The following is a 21333-nucleotide window of genomic DNA, read 5'->3' as shown; positions in this document are numbered from 1 at the left end:
AATGCCTTCCTGCTTTCACCTGGGGACTCCTCTCTCCCCTGTCTTGGTCCACAGGACCCCTGGCCCAGGCCGGGCCAATCAGAACCAGAGTCAGGCCTTGGGCTGGATTGCCCGGCAGGCTCTTCTCCCGTGGCTCCTGACTTGGTAGAGTTTCGGCCTTGGCTGTTGGTGGCTGGGCGGTGGATTACAGGCCAGCAGAGGTGAGTGGCCAAGGAGGACCTCTCTGAGGTGATGATGTCTAAGCTGAGCCCCAAGTGACAAGAAGTATCTGGCCTTGTCACGATCCAGAGGGAATTGCGGGAAGAGGGGACGGTGTGTTAGAAGGCCCTCAGGTGGGAGTGAGCTTTGGCGTGACAGAGGACTGGGAAGGAGGCTGGTGTGGCTGGAAGGGCTGAGGGAAGGGAGAGGTAGGGTATGAGCCTGGAGGCTGGGAGGCAGGGCCTCAAAGGCCAGTTCTGAGGAGGCTGCGGCTTGGTCCGCTGCGGACAAGGCCAAGGCAAGGACCGAGGGCCTGAGCTGTCCCTTCACATCCAGCCTCCAGTCTCTGAGGCCCTCCCCGCTCCGCCAGCTGGCAAGCATGTGCTGTGGCTGCCAGGGAAGCTGTGAATGAAGGAGGCTGGGCTGAGGTTTGAAGCAGTGTTATGATTATTCTAGACAAAGACGAGAGGGCACAGCTGTTCATTCAGGAAAAGAGCAGCCCGTGGCACCACCCACCTACCCACCAGCAGCTGAGTTACAAAGAAATCAACTGCTGAAAACCAGGGGCTCCGCCACGGAGGCTATTTCTGTGCAAGCCAAGCATTCAAAAGCTCATCTCCTCAAAAGCCTCCCTCGCCTTGGAGAGACTGTAGAGGTGGGTCAAGGCAGAGCAGCCTCTTAGTCTTATTGATTCCAATCGAATTATAATCCCCATTTTGTCATTGACGGTCAGCCCACAAGTGGGGGCCAGTTCTGGGCTTATGTGGCCTTGAATCCACATAACCCTTTAAGGTACACACACTCCTAAGGTGGTGGTGTCGCTTGACAGATGCTGAAACTTAGGCACAGAGAGGATAAGAGACTTACCCAGCACCACACAGCCGGTGATAGAGCTGGAATTAAAACGCAGGAATTCTGACTTCATTACATTCTTGTTCTTTCTGCTGCACCGCACTGCCTTTGCAATGTCTTCAGCTCCCTGGATGCCCTCCTCCTCCACTGAGAGACTCATCTCCAGCTTCTACTAACGATTTTACCCAGTAAATCAGAGTGGTCCTTCCCTTCTCTCTGGCTATGCCCCAGTCATCTTCTCTAATTCAACTACTGCCCTTCTGCCAGAGAAGATCTTTTCCTGCAGTTCTGACCACATCATTTGTTCATTCACTCCCAGAGGCAGGAAAGGACTCTGCATGTTCAAGGAACTTAAGGTCAGCAATGTGGCTGGAGCAGAGGCCACATTGTGTAGGGTTTGGGGGACCTGGAGGGAGGCCCGCTCCTCATCTGAAATGAGACAGTGTCTCTGGCAGCCTCGCAGTCTCATCCAGGGTAATGGTCAGGGCACGCAGGAGGATGGGGGTATGGGAGGCTCTCCTGGCCTTGCCCCTAACCTGGAGCCTACCCTTAGGTTGGTGGGTGAGGGTCTCCTTCTGCTGTAGCTGCTTGGATCCTCTCAAGTCACTAGGAGAAGCTCTCTGTGATGGGGTGAGGGGGTCCCTGGCTCACAGCCGGCCTCCCTTGCACCCTTCCCTGAGGACCTGGGCCTGGAGCAGCCAGGCTGACCCCCAGCTGACCTAGGTCTGGATGGGCCGTGAGCCAGGCCTCTATCAGCCATCTGTCCACAGATGTGTGCTCCTGGACCTTGGGCCTCCAGCCTTCTCAGCACTTCGTGCTCACCTCCACTCTCACCTTAAGAGCCAGGCTGTCCCTGACCGCCTTGGCCAGAGGAGCAGTTCTCACTCACTTGCTATCAAATTATGCATGTGACCTTTCTCAACAGCAGTGCCTGAGGTGACCTGTATCTGTTTCCCCGTTTCCTGTTGGTGCCCCTTGCCGGAGCACTAGCCCTCATGCACAGCAGTCCTAACAAATATCTACTGACTTTCTATACTTGACTTTTGGCTCAAACCAGAACAGAGAGCAATGTCCTGGGATGCTTTGTTTAGGTACGCGGGCCTCTCACTGTTGTGGCCTCTCCCGTTGCGGAGCACAGGCTCCGGACGCGCAGGCTCAGCGGCCACGGCTCACGGGCCCAGCCGCTCCGCGGCACGTGGGATCTTCCCGGACCGGGGCACGAACCCGTGTCCCCTGCATCGGCAGGCGGACTCTCAACCACTGCGCCACCAGGGAAGTCCATGAGGGGTTTTTTTTAAAACATATTTCTTTGTTTATTTTTTTAAATTTATTTATTTTTGGCTGAGTTGGGTCTTTGGTGCTGTGCGCAGGCTTTCTCTAGTTGTGGCGAGCGGGGGCTACTCTTCGTTGCGGTGCACAGGCTTCTCACTGCAGTGGCTTCTCTTGTTGCGGAGCAAGGGCTCTAGGCACGCGGGCTTCAGTTGTCGTGGCACGCGGGCTCAGGAGTTGTGGCTCACGGGCTCTAGAGCGCAGGCTCAGTAGTTGTGGTGCACGGGCTTAGTTGCTCCGCGGCGTGTGGGATCTTCCCCAAACAGGGCTCGAACCTGTGTCCCCTGCGTTGGCAGGCAGATTCTTAACCACTGCGCCACCAGGGAAGCCGAAGAACAAAGTCCTTTTTGAAGATGGGAAGTCGGATAGGAGCAGGTTTGCGGGGGAGAGACGACCAGGAGTGCCATTTGGGCCCAGATTAAGCTTGAGTTGCCAAATGGGCATGTGAGCAGGTAGGTTTGTAGACTGCACACGGGAGCCCTTCAGTTTAGCGGTGGGAAGAGGATCCGGGTGTGTGAAGGAGGAGGGAGTGATCAGCTGGGATAAACGCTGCCCTTGAGGACTGAGAATTACCACTGGATTTGCCAAAGTGGAGGCCTTTGTTGACCTTGAAAAAGCAGCTTGGGTTGAGAGGTAGGGCCAAAAACCTGACAGGAGCAGGCTGAAGAGAGGACAAGAAGAGAGGATTTGGAAACAGCAAATGCAGATGACTCCTTCAAGGGGTTTTGCTGGTTGAAGGGAGCAGAAAATGGGGGCAGTAGCTAGAGGGAAAGGGGGCTGAGAGGGGTTTTTTTTACGAAGTGAAAAAAATCTTAATTGCTTTTTTAAATTTGAATTTTATTCAGTTTTGAATTTGAATAGGTAATATGTTCCTATGATCCCAAACATCAAAGATTCTGAAGGGCATTTGAAAAAAAAATTCTTCCTACCCCTGTCACTCTCCCACACCCCTCAGGCATTCAGTTCCTTGCCCTGGAGACAGCCAGTGTAATTAGTCCCAGAGCACAGACTCGTGCATGCACGCGCACACACACACACACACACACACACACACACACACACACAGTATTGTTTTTCTCCTTTTTATATGAATAGTAACATCCCATATAGACCGCTCTGTGCCTTGCATTTTTCAACAATATATTCTGAATATCATTCTATCTCAAGACACAGAAACATTTGCATCCTTTCTTTCTTTTTTTTTAAAAAAATTATTTATTTATTTATTTATTTATTTTTGGCTGCATTGGGTTTTTGTTGTTGCACGAGGGCTTTCTCTAATTGTGGTGAGCAGGGGCTACTCTGTTGCCGTGCACGGGCTTCTCACTGCGGTGGCTTCTCTTGTTGCGGAGCACGGGCTCTAGGTGCACGGGCTTCAGTAGTTGTGGCACACAGGCTCAGTAGTTGTGGCTTGTGGGCTCTAGAGCACAGGCTCAGTAGTTGTGGCGCACAGGCTTAGTTGCTCGGCGGCATGTGGGATCTTCCTGGGCCAGGGCTCGAACCCGTGTCCCTTGCATTGGCAGGTGGATTCTTAACCACTGTGCCACCAGGGAAGTCCCACGTCCTTTCTTATGGCTTTGCATTATTTCCCTCTATGGTACACCGTGTATATTTTTTCATCCAGTCTTCCACTGATGGACAATCATTTGAGATGGGTTCTATCGTTATCTCCATTTTACAGAGAGGCAAGGAGGGGCTGAGAGGTTCACCAGCTCCACCATGGTTGCTAGCTAGTGCGCTGCGGCGTGGGAACTCCATGCCCTTAACCACCACTGCTCTCTCCTCCTCCTCTTGGATTAGTTTCTAACCTTATTTCTCCTTCACTCCTACACTCTTAGCAATTATTTTGCTATCCTTTTGTTCATTCAAATAGCACATATTTACAAGCGCTGACCTTGTGCCAGGCACAGGGCTGGGCCCTGAGGATGCAGAGGGACAGGACAGAGAAGTCCTCTGCTGTCGAGGAGCTTGCAGACTAAGTCTTTGTGTGTTTTTGTAAGCTACCTCAAAGCTTCTGTGGAAGGACGCAGAGAATTAATAAGGAAGCCTGGTCCTTGTTTTAACTAATGAGGGAAGCAATCGTGCCAACAAATCATTGTTGCAATCCTGTGAGCTGAATACCATTTTAAAAAGCCTGGGAACTCTGCAATTCTGGCCTCATCCCCTGAGCCTGGCCCTCCTCCAGTTTCCCATCTCAGTGAAAGGCCTTAGGGGTTGGCTCCTCCCACTTCCGTCCACAGGTCCTCCACCCTGTCTCTGAGAGCACCCCATGAAGACCTCTGGACTCGGCCCAACTTTGCTCTCCATGGCTACCCGCTTGCTTGGGCCTCCTCTTTCAGGGGCCACCCAGTAATTTCCTCCCTGGTATTCTTGTCTCCACACCAGCCCCTTCTCATCCACTGTCCCTCCAGCTGATGTGTCACTATGTCATTTCCCGGTTCTGACCTAGAAGGTGCCGCCCTTGGGCTAATGTGGTGGCGGCATTGCCCAGTGGCTAAGATGATCATGGGCTCTGGAGCCAGAATCCCAGCTCCTCCACTTATTAGCTGTGTGACCTTGAACAACGCACTTAACCCCTCTTTGCCTTAGGTGAGGCAAAATGAGATGAGATAAATGATAATGAGATAAATTAGATAACAATGGTAATAGCTCCTACCTTATACAGCTGTTGTGAGGATTAAAAGTTAATGGATATTATAATAATAAGGCCCTTGTGATCTGGACCCTGTCTAGGTCTCCAGTCTCACCAGTCTTCATCTCCCCTATAAACTTTGGGATCCCTGAGAGAGCATCAAATCCTCTGGCCCCGCGCTCCCTCTCCTCCCTGCAACCCCTCTGAGCTGAAGCTGGGCCTGGGAACCAGTTCTTCTTCCCCACTGGATCTCTAACAGCTGTAACATAGTGTGTTGGATGAATGAATGAGAAAGGTATTGCATTTGGGTTCCAATGGATGAGTAGGAGTTTTTCAGGTAAAGAAGTGTTCAAGGTTGGGCTATATAAAAGGGCGGTTTAGTCCAGAATTTCTGTGTGGACAAAAGATATTCATGAAGGGAAGGCTTTTGTGACCGTGTGGGGGTCAGTTGGAGAAGGACTTGAGGGCAGGAGCTGGGATGTGTGGTGTCTAAGCTCCAGGGCAGCAATGAGAAGGCCTTCAGGGCAGTAGCTGTGGGAATGGAACGAAGAAGGAAAATTTGAGAGATATTTGAGAGGAAGAAATAATGATCTCCTAAACACTTTTTTAAAATTTATTTATTTATTTCTGGCTGCATTGGGCCTTTGTTGCTGTGCGCGGGCTTTCTCTAGTTGCGACAAGCGGGGGCTACTCTTCGTTGTGGTGCGCGGGCTTCTCACTGCGGTGGCTTTTCTTGTTGTGGAGCACGGGCTCTAGGCGCGTGGGCTTCAGTAGTTGTGGCACGCGGGCTCCCGAGCGCAGCCTCAGTAGTTGTGGCACACAGGCTTAGTTGCTCCACGGCATGTGGACCAGGGCTCGAACCCGTGTGCCCTGCATTGGCAGGTGGATTCTTAACCACTGCGCCACCAGGGAAGTCCCAGTCCCGTCACTGAGGTTTTTGTTTTGTTTTGTTTGTCCCAATATATTATCACTTTTCAGTTGAGATGTAATCTGCCTACAATTAAATGCAAAGATCTTAAGTGTTGAGCTGGATGGGTTTTGACAATTATATACAAATATATACAATTATATACATCTCAGTAACCAGCTGCTAAAAGAAGATACAGAACATTTCTATCATCCGAGAAAGGTCCCGCCAGTCAATTCTCTCCGTTTCCGGAGTACTGTAGGGTCTAAGCATACACTGTTTGCGTTTAGAAAGGATCACTCTGGCTGCAGCACAGAGGACGGCCCGAGGCCAGCAAGGAGAGTACTTATCGGCTGCGCGAGCGATGACTGAATTGCACCGAGGTCGCCTAGCAACCTGGGAGCGATGTCCGTGGGTCGACGGCGCGCCTGCGGCAGGGAAGGCCCCACCCCACCCCACCCCACCCAGGCCCCTCCCCCGCCCCGCCCCGCGCACGAGCCGGTAGGCAGCTCCGCCCCGCGTCGGGGGACGGGCCGAGGATTCTTATTGGTCAGTCCTCCGGAAGCTACCGGATTCGGAATCTCGCCCAAAGTCTTGCCGCGGCCGGCTGCGTGTGGGTTCGCGGTGCGTGGCGGTGGCGCTTGGCGAGGGCTGTCTGTGGCTGGCCGCGCACCCCTCCCGCTCGACCCCGAGACCCTGCAGCTGAGCCTCATTTTCCGCTCCTTGTAGTAGCGGAGCAAGCGCCGCACGGGGCAACCCTACGGTGCAGCCCCATTGCTGGCCTTGGGGCGGGTCGCAACTATTGGGACGGGACGGAGCGGGCTCGGGGATCCCCACCGCCCCAGGCCCCGGTGCGTGACTGACCCACCCGTTCCCAGAGCCCCCCGCGCAGGCCGGGATGTTCGTCCTGGTGGAGATGGTAGACACCGTGCGGATCCCCCCGTGGCAGTTTGAGAGGAAGCTCAACGACTCCATTGCCGAGGAGTTGAACAAGAAGTTGGCCAACAAGGTACTGGGTCCACGGGGTCGCGGGCAGGCCTTGGCACGGGAGGGCCCAGCACTGCCTACCCGCCCGCTGCCGGCCTGGCCATGCCAAGCCTTGGAGTTGGGCAAATAGCTTAACGTCTCAGAATTCGGTTTCTAAGCCTGTGCATGGGATGGGGGTAATCCTTAACCCACTAGGATGTTGGCAGGAATTAAAGAAAAACAGGGTTTGAAAAAGGCCTTGTAACTGGGACTTGCTAGCGTCCCCACTTCCAAATTACTTTGCAATCTAGAGCGAGTCCTTTACCCCCTCTGGGCCTCAGTTTCCATTTGTAAAATGGAAATAATAATTGCTGTCCAACCATGCATTGTTTCTGTGAAGATGGATGGCAGTTTAGATGTAAGGAGGTTTATCCATTCATTCCTGCAAAAAAATGTTTGTGCACCTTTTATGTGCCAGGCTAGCATGCCTTAGTGCTGGGTCCTCAGAGGCCTTCCCATGGCCTTTTCTGAAGCAGCCCTGCCTCTGCAGTTATTCTGTGCCATATCACTCTTTTCTTCTTAGCACTTACCACTCTTTTCTTATTTGTTTACTTGGTTACTGTTTTTCTCTTGCCTCTCCATGAGGGCAAGTGACTGTTGTCTTCTTCCCCACGGTATCCCCCATATTTAGCCAGAGTCTGGCACAGAGGAGATGTTCCATAATTGTTTATTAAATGAATAAGACAGACAAGCTCCTTCTGTAGTGTGGTGGGGAAAGCTGATATGGATGAGAGACTCCCACAGTTGAGTGTGTGATGAGAAGTTGAGGTAAATGTTATGAGAACAGGTGTTCACAAGCCTGTGGAATGAAGGAACTTCGCCTACAGTGAGGGAGACAAGAGGGTTTGCTAGGGAGGTGGTGCTTGAGCTGAGATCTGGTGGTGAGGAAGAACTAACATAGGGCATTTGTTTTTTTTTGTTGTGGGGAGGTTCTGGGCAGAGAGTAGAGCTGTGCGGGAAGCAGAAACAGCATGTGCAAAAGCCCTGTGGCAGGAGGGACTATCGCACCTATCATGGCATGGAGGGGCTGGTGTGGCCTGGGCAGACGGAGAGAGGAGAGGTCAGGCTGGAAAGTGGTGGGAGCCAGGTCATACAGGACTTCATCGAATAATGGTCTTCATCTGTAGAACAGCAGGAGGTGGTAGGCTGAGAAGGAGAGACCCGGAGGAAGATTGGCTGGCTGTAGGCAGGAGGCGGGTCCCTGCCATAGAGCCTGAAATCACAGGAGGTGGAGTGTACAGACCTGGGGAGTTTTTGTTGGCGGAGAGGACTCATGGAGTCCTTAGTGGATGGTGTCTAATTACTTCGTGAGGTAAAAGGAGAAGGGGCCTCTAAAGGACAAAGAGAAAAGGTGTGAAAATTATAAGAAGGGTATGTAGTCCTTTTGTGATGCAGGTCCTTCTCTGACCTGTTCAGACAAGTATTTCTTTTTTTTTGGCCACGCTGCGAGGGTTGCAGGATTTTAGTTCCCTGACCAGGGGTCGAACCCGGGCCCTCAGCAGTGAAAGAGCCGGACTGCCAGGGAATTCCCAGACAAGTATTTCTGTATTTGAATCATTGAGTCATTTGAGAGGAGGCCACACAGAAGAGGTCCAAGGTCCAGCCAAGGGCACACATCTCCTTGTGCTTCCAAAGCCAGCCGACTCTGCCTCATTGCCCTGAGGTCTGGCCAGGACTCTGAGTTCTCTGAGCTTCTTGCTAATCCTTGAACAGCCCTGCAAGGTCTCCAATTGGGAGGTGATGACGCTGGTGTCAGATAAACAGACACCAAGTGGCCAGTCCTTTGCAGCATCATGGAGTGGAGACGGGTCCTGGGAGGCCCTCGGCCTGTTCTCTGCCCAGTTTCAGGGCCTCCCACGTGTCAGCCTGCCGGCCTCAGTGCCTGTGGCCACGTCTGCGTGTCCGAGACTTTGGGAGCAGAACAGCGATTAGCTGTGGTCTCTGACTCTTTAAACTGTGAGCTCTAGTATGGGCCTGGGGCCTGGGAAAGTGTAGGTTTAACCAGGGGTTCCCCACCACTGATCCTTATTAGTAAGGACAGTGCTGCTTGATTGGTGATTGTTATTTCTAGCAGGTGAGCCGGCTGCTGAGCTGGGTGCTTCGCAGCTGTTCTCTCGATTTAACAACCCCACAGCCTGGTGTGTCCATTTTTGCAGATGGGGAAACTGAGGCTCAGAGAAGTGACCTTGGAGGTCACACAGGGAGTGGTGGAGCTGGCATTGTAACCTGCATCTGTCATGTCACCGAAGACCTTGTTCTTTCCAGAGCTCAGCATCTCCTCTGAGTTCCTTACCTCCGGCAGTGCCCCAGTGCTTTCCAGCTGCAAAACGGGGATAATCATACCTGCCCGGCGGGAGGCGGGGGTGGGGGGCGGGGGGTGGATCTCAGGAGAGACTGCGCAGGGAGCTGGGCCTCGAGGTCACTGGCTGTGTACACGGATGCCCACAGGTCGTGTACAACGTGGGACTCTGCATCTGCCTGTTTGACATCACCAAGCTGGAGGACGCCTATGTGTTTCCGGGGGACGGTGCGTCACACACCAAAGGTGGGTGCCCTCCTTCCGGGCATTGGGCTTCTTGCGGCTCAGTTTGCTGTAGGGGGGGTCCTGGTCAGGGTGTTGGGAGACCTGGGGCCTAGTCTTGACTCTGCCAGGAATTTACTGGGTGATCATGGGCAGAGTCTCCCCCTCTCTGGCCCTCGGTTTCTATAAGAAGGGGAGGCAGACACGGTGACTCTCAAGGTTTCTCCAGCTCTGAGATTGTGGCTCTGCGTCTGTGTCCTCTTTGGGCTTGTGTGTTATATGAGCCCTGCTCTGCCTGGCTCTCAGGCTGCTCTGGTGGGGGGGTGGGGTGGACAGGTAGTGGAAGACAACTGGAGTAGGCATTGCTAGCTTAAAAGTGGGGAGAGCGGAGGGGAGCACAGCTGCCCCTCTTGGGGAGGTGGCTGGTTGGGGTGGGAGACTTTGAGGGACACCAAGACATAATGGTTAAAAGTGTGGCCTCTAGGTTTAAATCCCAACTCTGCTACTTATTTGCTGTGTGTCCTGAGCAGAACATGTAACTTCTCTGTGCCTCTGTTTCCTCTTCAGTAAAATGCAGTTAACAGACTTTATTTTTTAACAGTAGACTTTATTGTTGTGAGAATTTACTGAGTTAATATGTGCAAAGATCTCAGGACAGGTCCTTGGCACAGAGCGAGTGCTTGACGGCTCATCGATTTGAATTGTTTCTCCGATTCTGTGGGTCACCTCGGTGGTGGTCTTCTGGGCTGGCTTGGCCAGGGCTGGATGGTATAGGGTGTTCTTGTGTGTCTGGTGGTTGGCAGACTGGTTGGATGGGGGGCTTCGGCTCTGCTCGGTGTGGTGTCCTCTTCCAGTAGGTAGACTGGGCACCAAAGCACAGATGCTTTTCAGGCCTCTGCTTATATCCCATTGGCCAGAGCAGGTCACATGGCTGAGGCCAGTCAAGGGATGGAGAAGGGCTTCCTCTGGATGGGAGGGGCTGCGGTCACATTGGCAAGGGATGTGCACCCCGATGGGAGGGAGCAGTAGAGGGCGGTTCACCTTGAGGAGAGGGCTCGGGGAAGAAGTGGGGTGTTCTTCTCTCCCCTGCCTGGACAAACCAGATCAGAAGCAAGGGCGCCATTGAGGTGTTTCGGGGCTAGTCAGGGTGTAGGCATGCCTCTCGCCGTCCGCCGGGTGCTTGCCCGCCTGCCCCAGACCCTCTGAGTCAGAATCTCTGGGGAGGGGCCTACAGGGATTCTCACACGAGGCCGCGTTTCAGGAGCCCTGCCCTGGCCCGTCCTGGGGGGGTCAGCCTTGGCACAGAGATGTCCGAGCATTCCAGAATGTGCCGTGAGGCTGCCTGGTGTGTGTGTCCAGGAATCCAGAGACTTAATTAGTTCTCACGGATGTCGAACTCTGTGGAGAGCTGCGCGTGGGGACCAGGACGGTTTCATTAGCAGAAAGACCAGTCGGTGATGTGGACACAAGCCCACGAGGGCTCTGAACCCAGTCTCTGTCGTGAGACAGGGGCCTTGCTGTCTAGGAGACAAGTGGTCAGGGGGCCAGAACTTCAAGAAAAGCTCAGAGGGACTTCCCTGGTGGTGCACTGGTTAGGAATCCGCCTGCCAATGCGGGGGACACGGGTTCGATCCCTGGTCTGGGAGGATCCCACGTGCCGCAGAGCAACTAAGCCCGTGAGCCACAACTGCTGAGCCTGCGCGTCTGGAGCCTGCGAGCCACAACTACTGAGCCCACGTGCTACAACTACTGAGGCCCGCGCGCCTGGAGCCCCTGCTCCGCAACAAGAGAAGCCACCGCAACGAGAGGCCCACGCACCGCAACGAAGAGTAGCCCCCGCTCACCACAACTAGAGAAAGCCCGCGCGCAGCAACGGAGACCCAACGCAACCAAAAATAAATAAATAAATAAATTTTTTTTAAAAAGAAAAGAAAAACTCAGAGAAAAAAGTTAAATATGAAGAAATTCTGTCCGTTCATTTGGTTGTGTCTGCCGCTTGGTGTGGGACTTCACTGCCAGTTTTCTTATCCACCCCGCTTCGCGCAGGGTCCCCTGCGTTCTTGGGAACGAGGTGCAGGGGTAGAGCCCAGGGTTAGGCCTGTCACGTAGACCCGGAGTTGAATTCTGGCTCTGGCCCCGCTTCGTGGGGACCTCAGGCAGGTGGCCACCTTCCTCAGCCACACTGTCCTCGTCTGTAAAATGGGGTTAACGCTCGCAGCTACAGGGCTCCTCGGGGCCCGTCGAGCATCGCGCAGGGCGAGTCATTGGTCTGTGGTGGGGGCCGGTGGCCGGGCTTCGAGGCTGAGGCCCCCCTCCCGCCGCTGCCTCTCCAGGCCTGTGGCCAGGGCTGTGCCGAGCGGGGCTCTGCACCGGGCCTCTGCCTTCGCTTAGAGGATTATTCATTTGCCAGCTAGTTGCCTTCTGCTGCTTTCTACTTCTCCTTCTACCCAGGCCAGATTACTTTACCTGTGTCTCTGAGACTCACTTCTGGAAAAACGGTGTAATGTCACTGGTACCCGCCTCACACAGCCCTTGCAAGGAATCAACGAGAAAAACCACGGGAGGCCTTTGGTCCGTTGCCTGGCACATAGTAGGCGCTCACGACATGTTAGCCTTTGTGACTGGTGACACTGGCCCCGGCTGGCCAGCCTTATCCCTTGTCACTTAGGGTGCCTTTCCTTAGCACCAGCCCTGTGTTCTCCGTGCCAGCCAGGCCGGCGGGACCTGCCTCCTCCCCGCTGCCTCTGGCTGAACCGGGGCCCCGCTCTGGGCTGCGGAGCAGCCTGTCTTTGTGCCCACCGTTTGCTTTGCTCTTTTCCCTTGTTTTTTAAGTTGTGATAAAACACATATAACGTAAGATTTCCCATTGTTAGTGTTGAGTTCGGTGGCGTTCAGTGCATTTACATTGTTGTGTGGCCGTCACCACCATCCACCTCCAGAACTTTATTGTCTTCTTTTTTTTTATTTATTTATTTATTTATTTTTTAAATTTACTTGAGCCCAGCTGCTCCGCGGCATGTGGGATCTTCCCGGACCGGGGCACGAACCCACGTCCCCTGCATTGGCAGGTGGAGTCTCAACCACTGTGCCACCAGGGAAGCCCCTGTCTTCTTTTTTTTAAACTTACTATTTTTAAAAATTTTATTTCTTTATTTCTTTATTTTTGGCTGCGTTGGGTCTTTGTTGCTGCGTGCGGGCTTTCTCTAGTTGTGGCGAGCGGGGGCTACTCTTCGTTGCGGTGCGCGGGCTTTTCATTGCAGTGGCTTCTCTTGTTGTGGATCATGGGCTCTAGGTGCGTGGGCTTCAGTAGTTGTGGCGCGTGGGCTCTAGAGCACAGGCTCAGTAGCTGCAGCACACAGGCTCAGTAGCCGTGGCACACGGGCTTAGTTGGCTCCGCGGCATGTGGGATCTTCCCGGACCAGGGATCGAACCTGTATGCCCTACATTGGCAGGCAGATTCTTAACCACTGTGCCACCAGGGAAGTCCCTTTATTGTCTTCTGAAACTGAATCTCTGTCTCTATTAAACAACCATTCCCCATCCCCCGCCCCCCAGCCCCTGTCCACCACCATTCTACTTTCTGTCTCTGTGAATTTGGCTACTCCAGGTACCTCATGTGAGTGGAATCATTATTTGTCCTTTGTTGAAACTCAATCCTGAGGTAGCCCTATGTATCCTGGGACAAAGTTTGCTCGAGCCTACAACTAAGAACGGGTCTTCCTCTTCTTACTGGTCCTTCAGACCCATCCTTTTTGACTTTCCAGTCTTCCCACCTGCAAGCTAAACATCCCTAGAACTTCAGATGGGGGTCTTGGGAGGTGGCCCGCAACATAGCACCATCCCAGCTGGCCCTCCAGCTGGTCTGTGGCCTCCTATTTTATTTATTATTTTTTTTGGCCATGTGGCATGCGGGATCTTGGTTCCCCAGCCAGAGATCGAACGTGTGTTCCCTGCAGTGGAAGCGTGGAGTCTTAACCACTGGACTGCCAGGGAAGTTCCTTCCTTTTTTTTTTTTTTTTTTGTTTTGTTTTGTTTTGTTTTGTTTTTGCGGTACGTGGGCCTCTCACTGTTGTGGCCTCTTCCGTTGCGGAGCACAGGCTCCGGACGCGCAGGCTCAGCGGCCATGGCTCACGGGCCCAGCCGCTCCGCAGCACGCGGGATCCTCCCGGACCGGGGCACAAACCCATGTCCCCTGCATCAGCAGGCGGACCCTCAACCACTGCGCCACCAGGGAAGCCCCCCTTTTTGTTTTTTAATTGAGATATAATTCACAACCATGAAATTCGCCCTTTTAAAGCATACAGTACAGTGGCTTTTAGTATATTCACCAGGCTGTGTGACTATCACCACTGTCTAATTCCAGAACATTTTCATCACCCCCAGAAGAAACACCATACTCATTACCAGTTACTCCCTGCTCCGCCAGCCCCTGACAACCATTCATCTACTTTCTGTCTCTGGATTGGCCTATTCTGGACGTTTCATATGAATAGAATCATAAAATACGTGGCCTTTTGTAATCGGCTTATTTCATGTAGCATAATGTCCTCAAGGTTCTTCCATGTTGTTGCATGTATCAGTACTTTATTCCTCTTTGAGGCTGAATAATCTTCCATTGTATGGATATATCACATTTTGTGTATACATTCATCTGTTGTTGGACACCTGGGTGGCTCACCGTTTGCTTCTGGATGTAATTGTTCCAGCCTTGAGCTCCCTGGGCACAGGATCATGTGTCGTCCTGCCCCTGTAAGCCCAGTGCCCAAATCGGGCCTGGCACAGACCTGGCAGAGGCTCCGTGGGGATTTATTAAAATGAACTGACGTTGGGTCATGCAGGGGACAGGATTTTTCCATACTGGGCGTAAGTGACATCTGCCCTCATCTGTTCTCTCCGAGGTCAGCATGCGGTTCTCCCATCTTGAGAACGCTCAGGCGGCTTGTATTTGTCTCCTCCCAGGGAGGGAGGGGGCACCAGCTTCCTCCTCTGCTTCTCCCACGCTTTCCTGCCTGGTGGAGCTATGGGGAAGCAGCCTGGTGGGGAGCTGGGGGCCATGTGGACCCTGCTGTCCTTGGGGTGGGGCTGCCAGACTAGGCAGCTGAGGGCACTGGTAGCAGAAGCCTGTGTTTGGGGATTAAACCTTTCTGAGGAAGGCAGATTCAACCCAGTGGTCCTGTCTCAAGGTTCAGAAAGACTTGGAGTTTCGCCTTGGCAGAACAGCTGTGTGACTGTGAGCAGCTGACTCAGCCTCTCTGAGCCACTTGCGCATGCCCACACTGGGGAAGCATGACGTCTGACACAGGTGGACAGTGATGGGCGCCGGGCGACTGCCAGCGGGCAGCCTTGTGGTTATTTACTAGCCCTGGCGGAATTCAGGCCCTAGACACCACCTTTGGGGCTCGGTGGACACCCCCTTTGGGGCGCTCAGCAAGGGGCAGCAGTGATGGAGTGACGGCTTCTGCCACGCTGTGGAGTCAGAGTCTGTGATGTGGGCACAGACCTTACCTGATATTTTTCTTGGGGTCAGGTGAGTAGGGACCACGTAGGACAGGACCTGAGAACCCACAGAAGCATTTTTGCTGGTTTATTGGCTCCTCCCCCACCCCAAATTCCGGAGCATTTATAGCATCCTGTTCCAGGTCAGAGCTATGCCTGCAGCAAACTTTGCCAATCAGCGGGAGATGGGGGAACTTGTTTCCAAACCTGGTTCTCTTTGCCAGTTGCTTATTCCCTTGTTAGAATTTAAAGGAGAGAGCCTGGGCTTCCCTGGTGGCACAGTGGTTAAGAATCCGCCTGCCAATGCAAGGGACACAGGTTCAAGCCCTGGTCCGGGAAGATCCCACATGCCGTGGAGCAATTAAGCCCGTGTACCACACTATTGAGCCTGTGCTCTAGAGCCCACGAGCCACAACTACTGAGCCCACGAGCCACAACTACTGAAGCCCGCACGCCTAGAGCCCGTGCTCCGCAACAAGAGAAGCCGCTGCAACTGGAGAAAGCCCACGAGCAGCAACAAGAACCCAACGCAGCCAAAAATAGAAATAAATTTCTTTTAAAAAGAAAAAAAAGAACAGCAGCCCAGTAATTTTAACAATAAATAAATAAAGGAGAGAGCCTGGAGGAAGGCTGGAATTGACTTTGGAGTCATTGCTGGCCCAGAATCTGAGCTCAGGTGTGACTGATGGATTTGGGAACTGAGCCTCAGTTCCAGGACCAGTGCTGCCAGCCTCTTAATGGGGGCCAAGTTGTGGCCTTGCCGGGGACGGGGCCGGGGGTCCCTCCGACTTAGCTAACAGGTCTAGGCCCACGGGCACCTGGCGTGGACTGCTGTGTGGCTGCTTGGTGCCGCCACAGGGCCAGCATGCCGGTGAGTGAGAGTGGACACTGGCAAGCACAGGCCACCCCAGTTGGAGCAGCCCTTCCTCATGGCCTGCTCATCACTGACATGCTTTCTTCATTTCCAGTTCACTTTCGCTATGTGGTGTTCCATCCGTTCCTGGACGAGATTCTGATTGGAAATATCAAAGGCTGCAGCCCGGAGGGAGTGCACGGTAACGTTGGCCCCGAGTCCTCACGTGAGACCCGGGAGCACGCTGCGGGCAGGTGGCGGGGCTAGCCTGCCTCCCTTTAGCTTCTGTGCTGGGCCGCGTGTAGGGAAAGAGAACCTTCCCGAGCTGTCCGAGCAGCTTGTGCGCAAGGGGGATACTCGGCCCCCCACGCTGTAACTGTGAGGACCTCGGCCAGCTGGGGGCCTTCACTGCGAGGCCGTGAGTCAGGACCTCAGGGCAGGCACTGGAGCTGGCAGAGGTGACTCGGGGCCGCCGGCATCCGCTGGTCCCTGTTGTGCAGTGTCCACCTCGGGTTTGGGTGGCTGCTCAGGCTGTGGCAGAGGCGTGGGGCTCTGGGGTGGGACGGGGCCCGGGGCTCCATGGGCAGCACAGGGTAAGGGCTTGCTTGTCCGTTCCGAGCCCCGTCTCTTGCCGTCACTTGCGTGTCTTCCAGTCTCTCTAGGGTTCTTCGATGACATTCTCATCCCTCCAGAGTCGCTGCAGCAGCCGGCCAAGTTGTATCCTCCCAAGGTTAGAGTGGGTCATGGAGGAGCTCGGGCCTCTCCAAAGGAAGGTCCTCACTCTTCGAGGTGGCCTTGGGTCCTGTGACCTGATGCTGCTGGCCTCTGCCCACCCCTCCAGCTTGCGTTTTGCTCTAGAAGCACCGACCTGCCTGTGCTGCTCACACTGACTGTGGCATCTGCACACCCGCCTCCATCTGGACTGTCAGGCCCGGTTCCAGCTCACGTTGCTTAGGTTGTCCCTTCAGGAGTGGTCTCAGAGGTCACCTCCCTCTAGAGGCCCGCCTGACTGGCCCACCTCCCCTCCCTCAGCTAACATGTGAGGGCTTGGCTCTGCGGGTCCGAGGCTGGTCGAAGAGTCCCTTTGTTGGCTCCCCCATTGTCCCTGTCCCGGCCCTTGCCTGCTGCACTGGGGTTGCTGTTTCTGTAGGTGCTCACCGAGACCGCTCACCAGGAGGGACCCCATCTTGTCCCAACTGTACCCCGCAATGCCCAGCGTGGGACCTGGCGCAGAGGAGGGGCAGGACCCATCTGCGGGGCTGCCACTAGAGGGCAGCATGTCTCTTTGGTGTGGCCTCTGCTGATTGGAGGGGGGCCATCCAGCAGGGCCGGCAGTAGGGAGCCTGGGTGCGCGCGTGCGCGCGCATGCGCAGGGCAGGGGGCAGGGTCTGTGTGTGGCTCTGGAACTTGTCAGAAAACTTGGCCCAGGCTGGCCTGTCCCTCAGCCTCGTGACCTCCCATCCTGCCGTGTCCTCTTGGAAACTGGGCGAGTCCTCGGGCTGCCTGCCGTCGAGAGTGTCTGAGGCACGGAGAGGGATGTGGAATTGCGCTATGCGGAGAACGCTGGCCGGCTTCATCGAGTGCTCGGGCCGACCCAGGGTCCTGTGGAAAGCACTTGCCACGGGTGCTGTTTTATTACCTCCCCACCGCAGCCCTGGAGGACAGGCCTTACTGTAATCTGTGTTTTACAGATGGGGACCCTGAGGCACTGAGAGCTTGGGCCTGGCCACTGGTGGGTGGTGGAGCTGAGGTTTGAACTTGGCAGTCGGCCTCTGAGAGGACACAGGTGGAGTCAGACCCCAGGCACCGAGGGGCTGTGGTCATTCCATGTTGAGGCGGCGCTCGCGCTGTGCTCTGGAGCTCCTTCCTGCTCTGATGTCCCATGGTGCCTGCCCGGGGTCCGTGTTCCCAGCCTGGGTCCTGGTGCCCAGGAGAGCCAGCCACTCACTGGGCCCGGCCCGACCTTGCCTCTCGCACACGGCGCTGGGCCTGCTTTTCCTGTGACTTCCCAAAGCATCTCAGCCTGGGATTGGATTTTCCTGGGGCGTTCCGTGGGAGGACACCCCAACACTCGGGGCTCCCCCGTGGCCTGGTTGTTGCCTTGACCCTGTGCCCCGCCCAGCGATGAGGCGGAGCAGGTGTGGGTGTGGGAGTACGAGACGGAGGAAGGAGCGCACGACCTGTACATGGACACCGGCGAGGAGATCCGCTTCCGGGTGGTGGACGAGAGCTTTGTGGACACGTCCCCCACCGGGCCCAGCTCGGCCGATGCCGCCTCTTCCAGTGAGGAGCTGCCAAAGAAGGAGGCTCCGTACACGCTTGTGGTGAGCTGTCCTGATAAGACTGCGGGGAACCGCGGGGCGGGAGGACCCAGCAGGTCAGGGTGCAGGTCCCTGTTGTGGGGTCTTGGGCGGTCCCTTCTCCCTGGGGAGCCCCCATTTCTGCAGGCCAGGGCAGCGGTAATTCTTTTATTTTCCTTATAAATTTATTTTTTGGCGGCGTCGGGTCTTTGTTGCTGTGCGCAGGCTTTCTCTAGTTGCAGCGAGCGGGGGCTACCCTTGGTTGTGGTGTGGTGGCTTCTCCCGGTGCGGAGCGTGGGCTCTAGGCACGCGGCCTTCAGTAGTTGTGGCATGCGGTCTCAGTAGTTGTGGCTCACGGGCTCTAGGCGCGGGCTTCAGTAGTTGTGGCATGCGGTCTCAGTAGTTGTGGTGCACGGGCTTAGTTGCTCTGTGGCATGTGGGATCTTCCCGGACCAGGGCTCGAACCTGTGTTCCCTGCATTGGCAGGCGGATTCTTAACCACTGCGCCTCCAGGGAAGCCCAGGGCAGCAGTAATTCTTGCAGCGAGGTCGTAAAGCTTCCATGGCTGTTGGGGACGGCAGGGGAGTCAGACCCCTGCCCACAAGAGGGATGACACCAGCTGGACAACAGGGCTGTGGGTCAAGGGGCTGAGAGAGGAAGAAACCAAGGGAGGGGTGGTGACCCCCAGGGCTGCTCCCACTACAAACCCACATCGCCTGAGGTGGCAGGGAAGCTGCAACCAGCCAGATCTGCCTTGGGTCCCTTTTACCCTCGTGAAGCCAGACAGCGACACGTGCCAAAAGTGGGATTTCAGGGGCCTGCTGGTAGGGTTTTCTGGTGTAACAGTGGGCCCCAGGTTGTTCACTTTTAGGGCAGCTGTGTCTTTGTCAGGATTGTGGGTGGCCCAAGGCTTCCCCTCTGCGTGTGTTTGGAGGCTGGGGCTCAAGGTTACTAGGCCTTGCTGGCAGAATTAGACCACGAGTGGCTCAGAAGCTAGGCCCAGGACTGGTCTGCTGGTGCCTGTGTGGGCCAGGCTTGGGGGCGAGGGGTGAGGGGCTGTATACCCCCGGTAAACCAGCACTTTCCTTACATGCCTCCGGAGAGGCTGGAGCAGGAGAGGGGAGTCTGGACCAGCTGGGAGTGCTGGTACAGCTCCTGGATGTCCCCAGAGCCTCCTGGCTGGGGTGTGCCCCACCCTCCCTTTGGCCTGTGCTGGGCACCTAAAAGGAAGGGCCCCCTTTGCCTCCCGTCCCGGTTGGCTCCAGCTCTAAAGGTAGATGAAACGTGCCTGTTCTCTCTCTACCCCGGCAGGGATCCATTAGTGAGCCGGGCCTGGGCCTTCTCTCCTGGTGGACTAGCAGCTAGCACCGGGGCTTGACACCGGGCCCTGCCCAGCCCTCGGGAGGGTGGTGCAGGGTCCTGAAGACAGCGGTGGTTCTGCAGATGCCGAGGACCAGCCTGTGCCCTGCCAGGTTGCCCCCTCCCCTCCTCCTCCCAGACCTACCCCGCTGAGTCCCACCGTCCACATGGACTTCTGCGTGTCGGCAACAACAGAGACATTTAATAAATGATGGCCGCATCAGTTGGGAGAGCCACCCTTGTCTCCGTGTTCTAAGGTTACCGAGTTGCCACAGCTGGGACAGTTCCTCACCCCGGATCACTTCTGGAGATGACTCAATGGCAGGACTTGGGGTTTGAGAGATCCAGGCTATGCTCTGGGCCAGCTGAGCTTGGTGGCTCCATAAAGTAACACAGAGAGCAAGAGGCTGGCCTGGGGCAGCTGCCAGTTGCTGATCAGAGTCTGACCTTTAAGGGAAAAACCATCTTCCCACCCGCATGTGGAAGGTGGGACGGCCTGGACTCAGCTGACCAGCTCCATCAGGAAAGTGGATGCTGTGGATTTTGCTGGCCCAAGGGGGTGAGGGCTGGTGACCTGCTGTTATTCCCCCACCAGCAGTACAGCAGGAAGCCTCGGGCCAGCTGTCACTTTCCGACCTTGGCCACGCCAGGAACAAACACCCTGTGGGTCTGTCTGCTTGTGATGCGAGATCCTGGCACCAGGGCAAGCACCCCATCATTTACCCAGCAGAACGGCTTTGCCAGAGTCCTTCTGTCCCTTCACTCATCTCTGCCAGGAATTTCTGCCGGAACCAGGACGTCGTTTTGTGGCACCCACCCGACGCCATGTTTCCGTCAGGCAAGTCTTGTCCTGATGAAGGAATCTCCGTGGAGCCTGCCTCCTGCCCTGGCCTTTCTGCTCACATGGACGCAGGACCATGGAGGTATGGGTAGGGCCAGTGGACAGTGTTCCAGGGAGAGGAGCAGTTGCATAGCAGTGCCTGTGGCTGCCCTGTACTAAAAACTAGGGAGCAGTACACATACAGACTAGCTGTGACCTTGGATGTGGTGGTCTGTCTGTACAACAGACACACTCTGGGCGTTTGGGGGAAGTGGGGGCTGCATCTTGGGCCACCCCACCCCACCCACCAGGGAAACTACTGGAATGTGTGGGCGTGGGGAGGGGAGGCTGCAGCAGAAGCAGGGCGGGAAGGAAAGTGGAAAGTCTGGTGACAGGCCCAGCTGTGGCGTGGCTGTCGGCGTCCGCTGACTGGCTGTGAAGGACCCCCCCACCCCACAGGCTGGAGTTGGTAACAGCACAGACACCACCACTCACAAAGGAACACTCACTGAATCTGGATTCTTATTTTCCTTAGAAGAGCAAAAGGATCTTTCAAACCCTTCAGCCACCAGTGAAATGATCATGCAGGAGAAAAACTTTAGATGGGAGTCTGTCATTAAAAATAAATACAGTTGCACAAAGTGCTCAAGATCTGAATCAAACTAGATACAGGAAGGTGGGGACTTGATACGTTATTTTAAGAACCTCCCCACCGCCACCTGTGGGTCACTCCACGGGCGGAGGGAAGAGAGGGCAGGAGGCCTGGTCACACCATCTCGGTGGTGAGCGAAGCCATGGCCGGATCAGATCAGATCCAGCTCTGGTGACGCAGAACTGCACTCGTGGCACCGGAGCTGGGTCCAAGGAACAGGACGGGCGGGCACTGGCGGCAGAGCAGGGCCTTACTTCTGCTGCAGCTCCTTCATTCTGTTCAGAGCGCTGCCAGCGCGGAACCACTCGATCTGGGTCTCGTTGAAGGTGTGGTTCAGGAGAATGGTCTCCTGGGTCCCGTTGGGGTGCTTGATGATGCACTTCAGGGG

At 55.3% G+C, this 21333-nt stretch overlaps 2 protein-coding genes across 6 annotated transcripts in view; one reads left to right on the top strand and one right to left on the bottom strand.

The window, feature by feature from the left end:
* The window catches only part of POLR3H (RNA polymerase III subunit H), a 22591-nt gene extending 1654 nt beyond the window's left edge, over positions 1–20937 (top strand). Inside the window, exons 2-9 of one of the 5 annotated variants that reach the window (XM_067010292.1) lie at positions 55–200; positions 6209–6419; positions 6797–6927; positions 9393–9489; positions 15930–16016; positions 16468–16531; positions 17937–18138; positions 19426–20937. In XM_067010292.1, the coding sequence (XP_066866393.1) occupies positions 6817–6927; positions 9393–9489; positions 15930–16016; positions 16468–16531; positions 17937–18138; positions 19426–19479 (615 nt within the window). In that variant the 5' untranslated portion in view covers positions 55–200; positions 6209–6419; positions 6797–6816 and the 3' untranslated portion in view covers positions 19480–20937. The other 4 variants (XM_067010290.1, XM_067010291.1, XM_059081101.2 and 1 more) reach the window with 4 other exon arrangements.
* The window catches only part of ACO2 (aconitase 2), a 56283-nt gene continuing 55743 nt past the window's right edge, over positions 20794–21333 (bottom strand). Inside the window, exon 18 of the mRNA XM_059081048.2 lies at positions 20794–21333. Within this exon, the coding sequence (XP_058937031.2) occupies positions 21196–21333 (138 nt within the window). The 3' untranslated portion in view covers positions 20794–21195.

This window comes from Kogia breviceps, chromosome 12 (genome assembly GCF_026419965.1).
Source record: "Kogia breviceps isolate mKogBre1 chromosome 12, mKogBre1 haplotype 1, whole genome shotgun sequence".
Lineage (NCBI taxonomy): Eukaryota > Metazoa > Chordata > Mammalia > Artiodactyla > Physeteridae > Kogia > Kogia breviceps.
The sequence above is the reverse complement of the archived record's forward strand: the minus strand, read 5'-3'. Positions and strand labels throughout refer to the sequence as shown.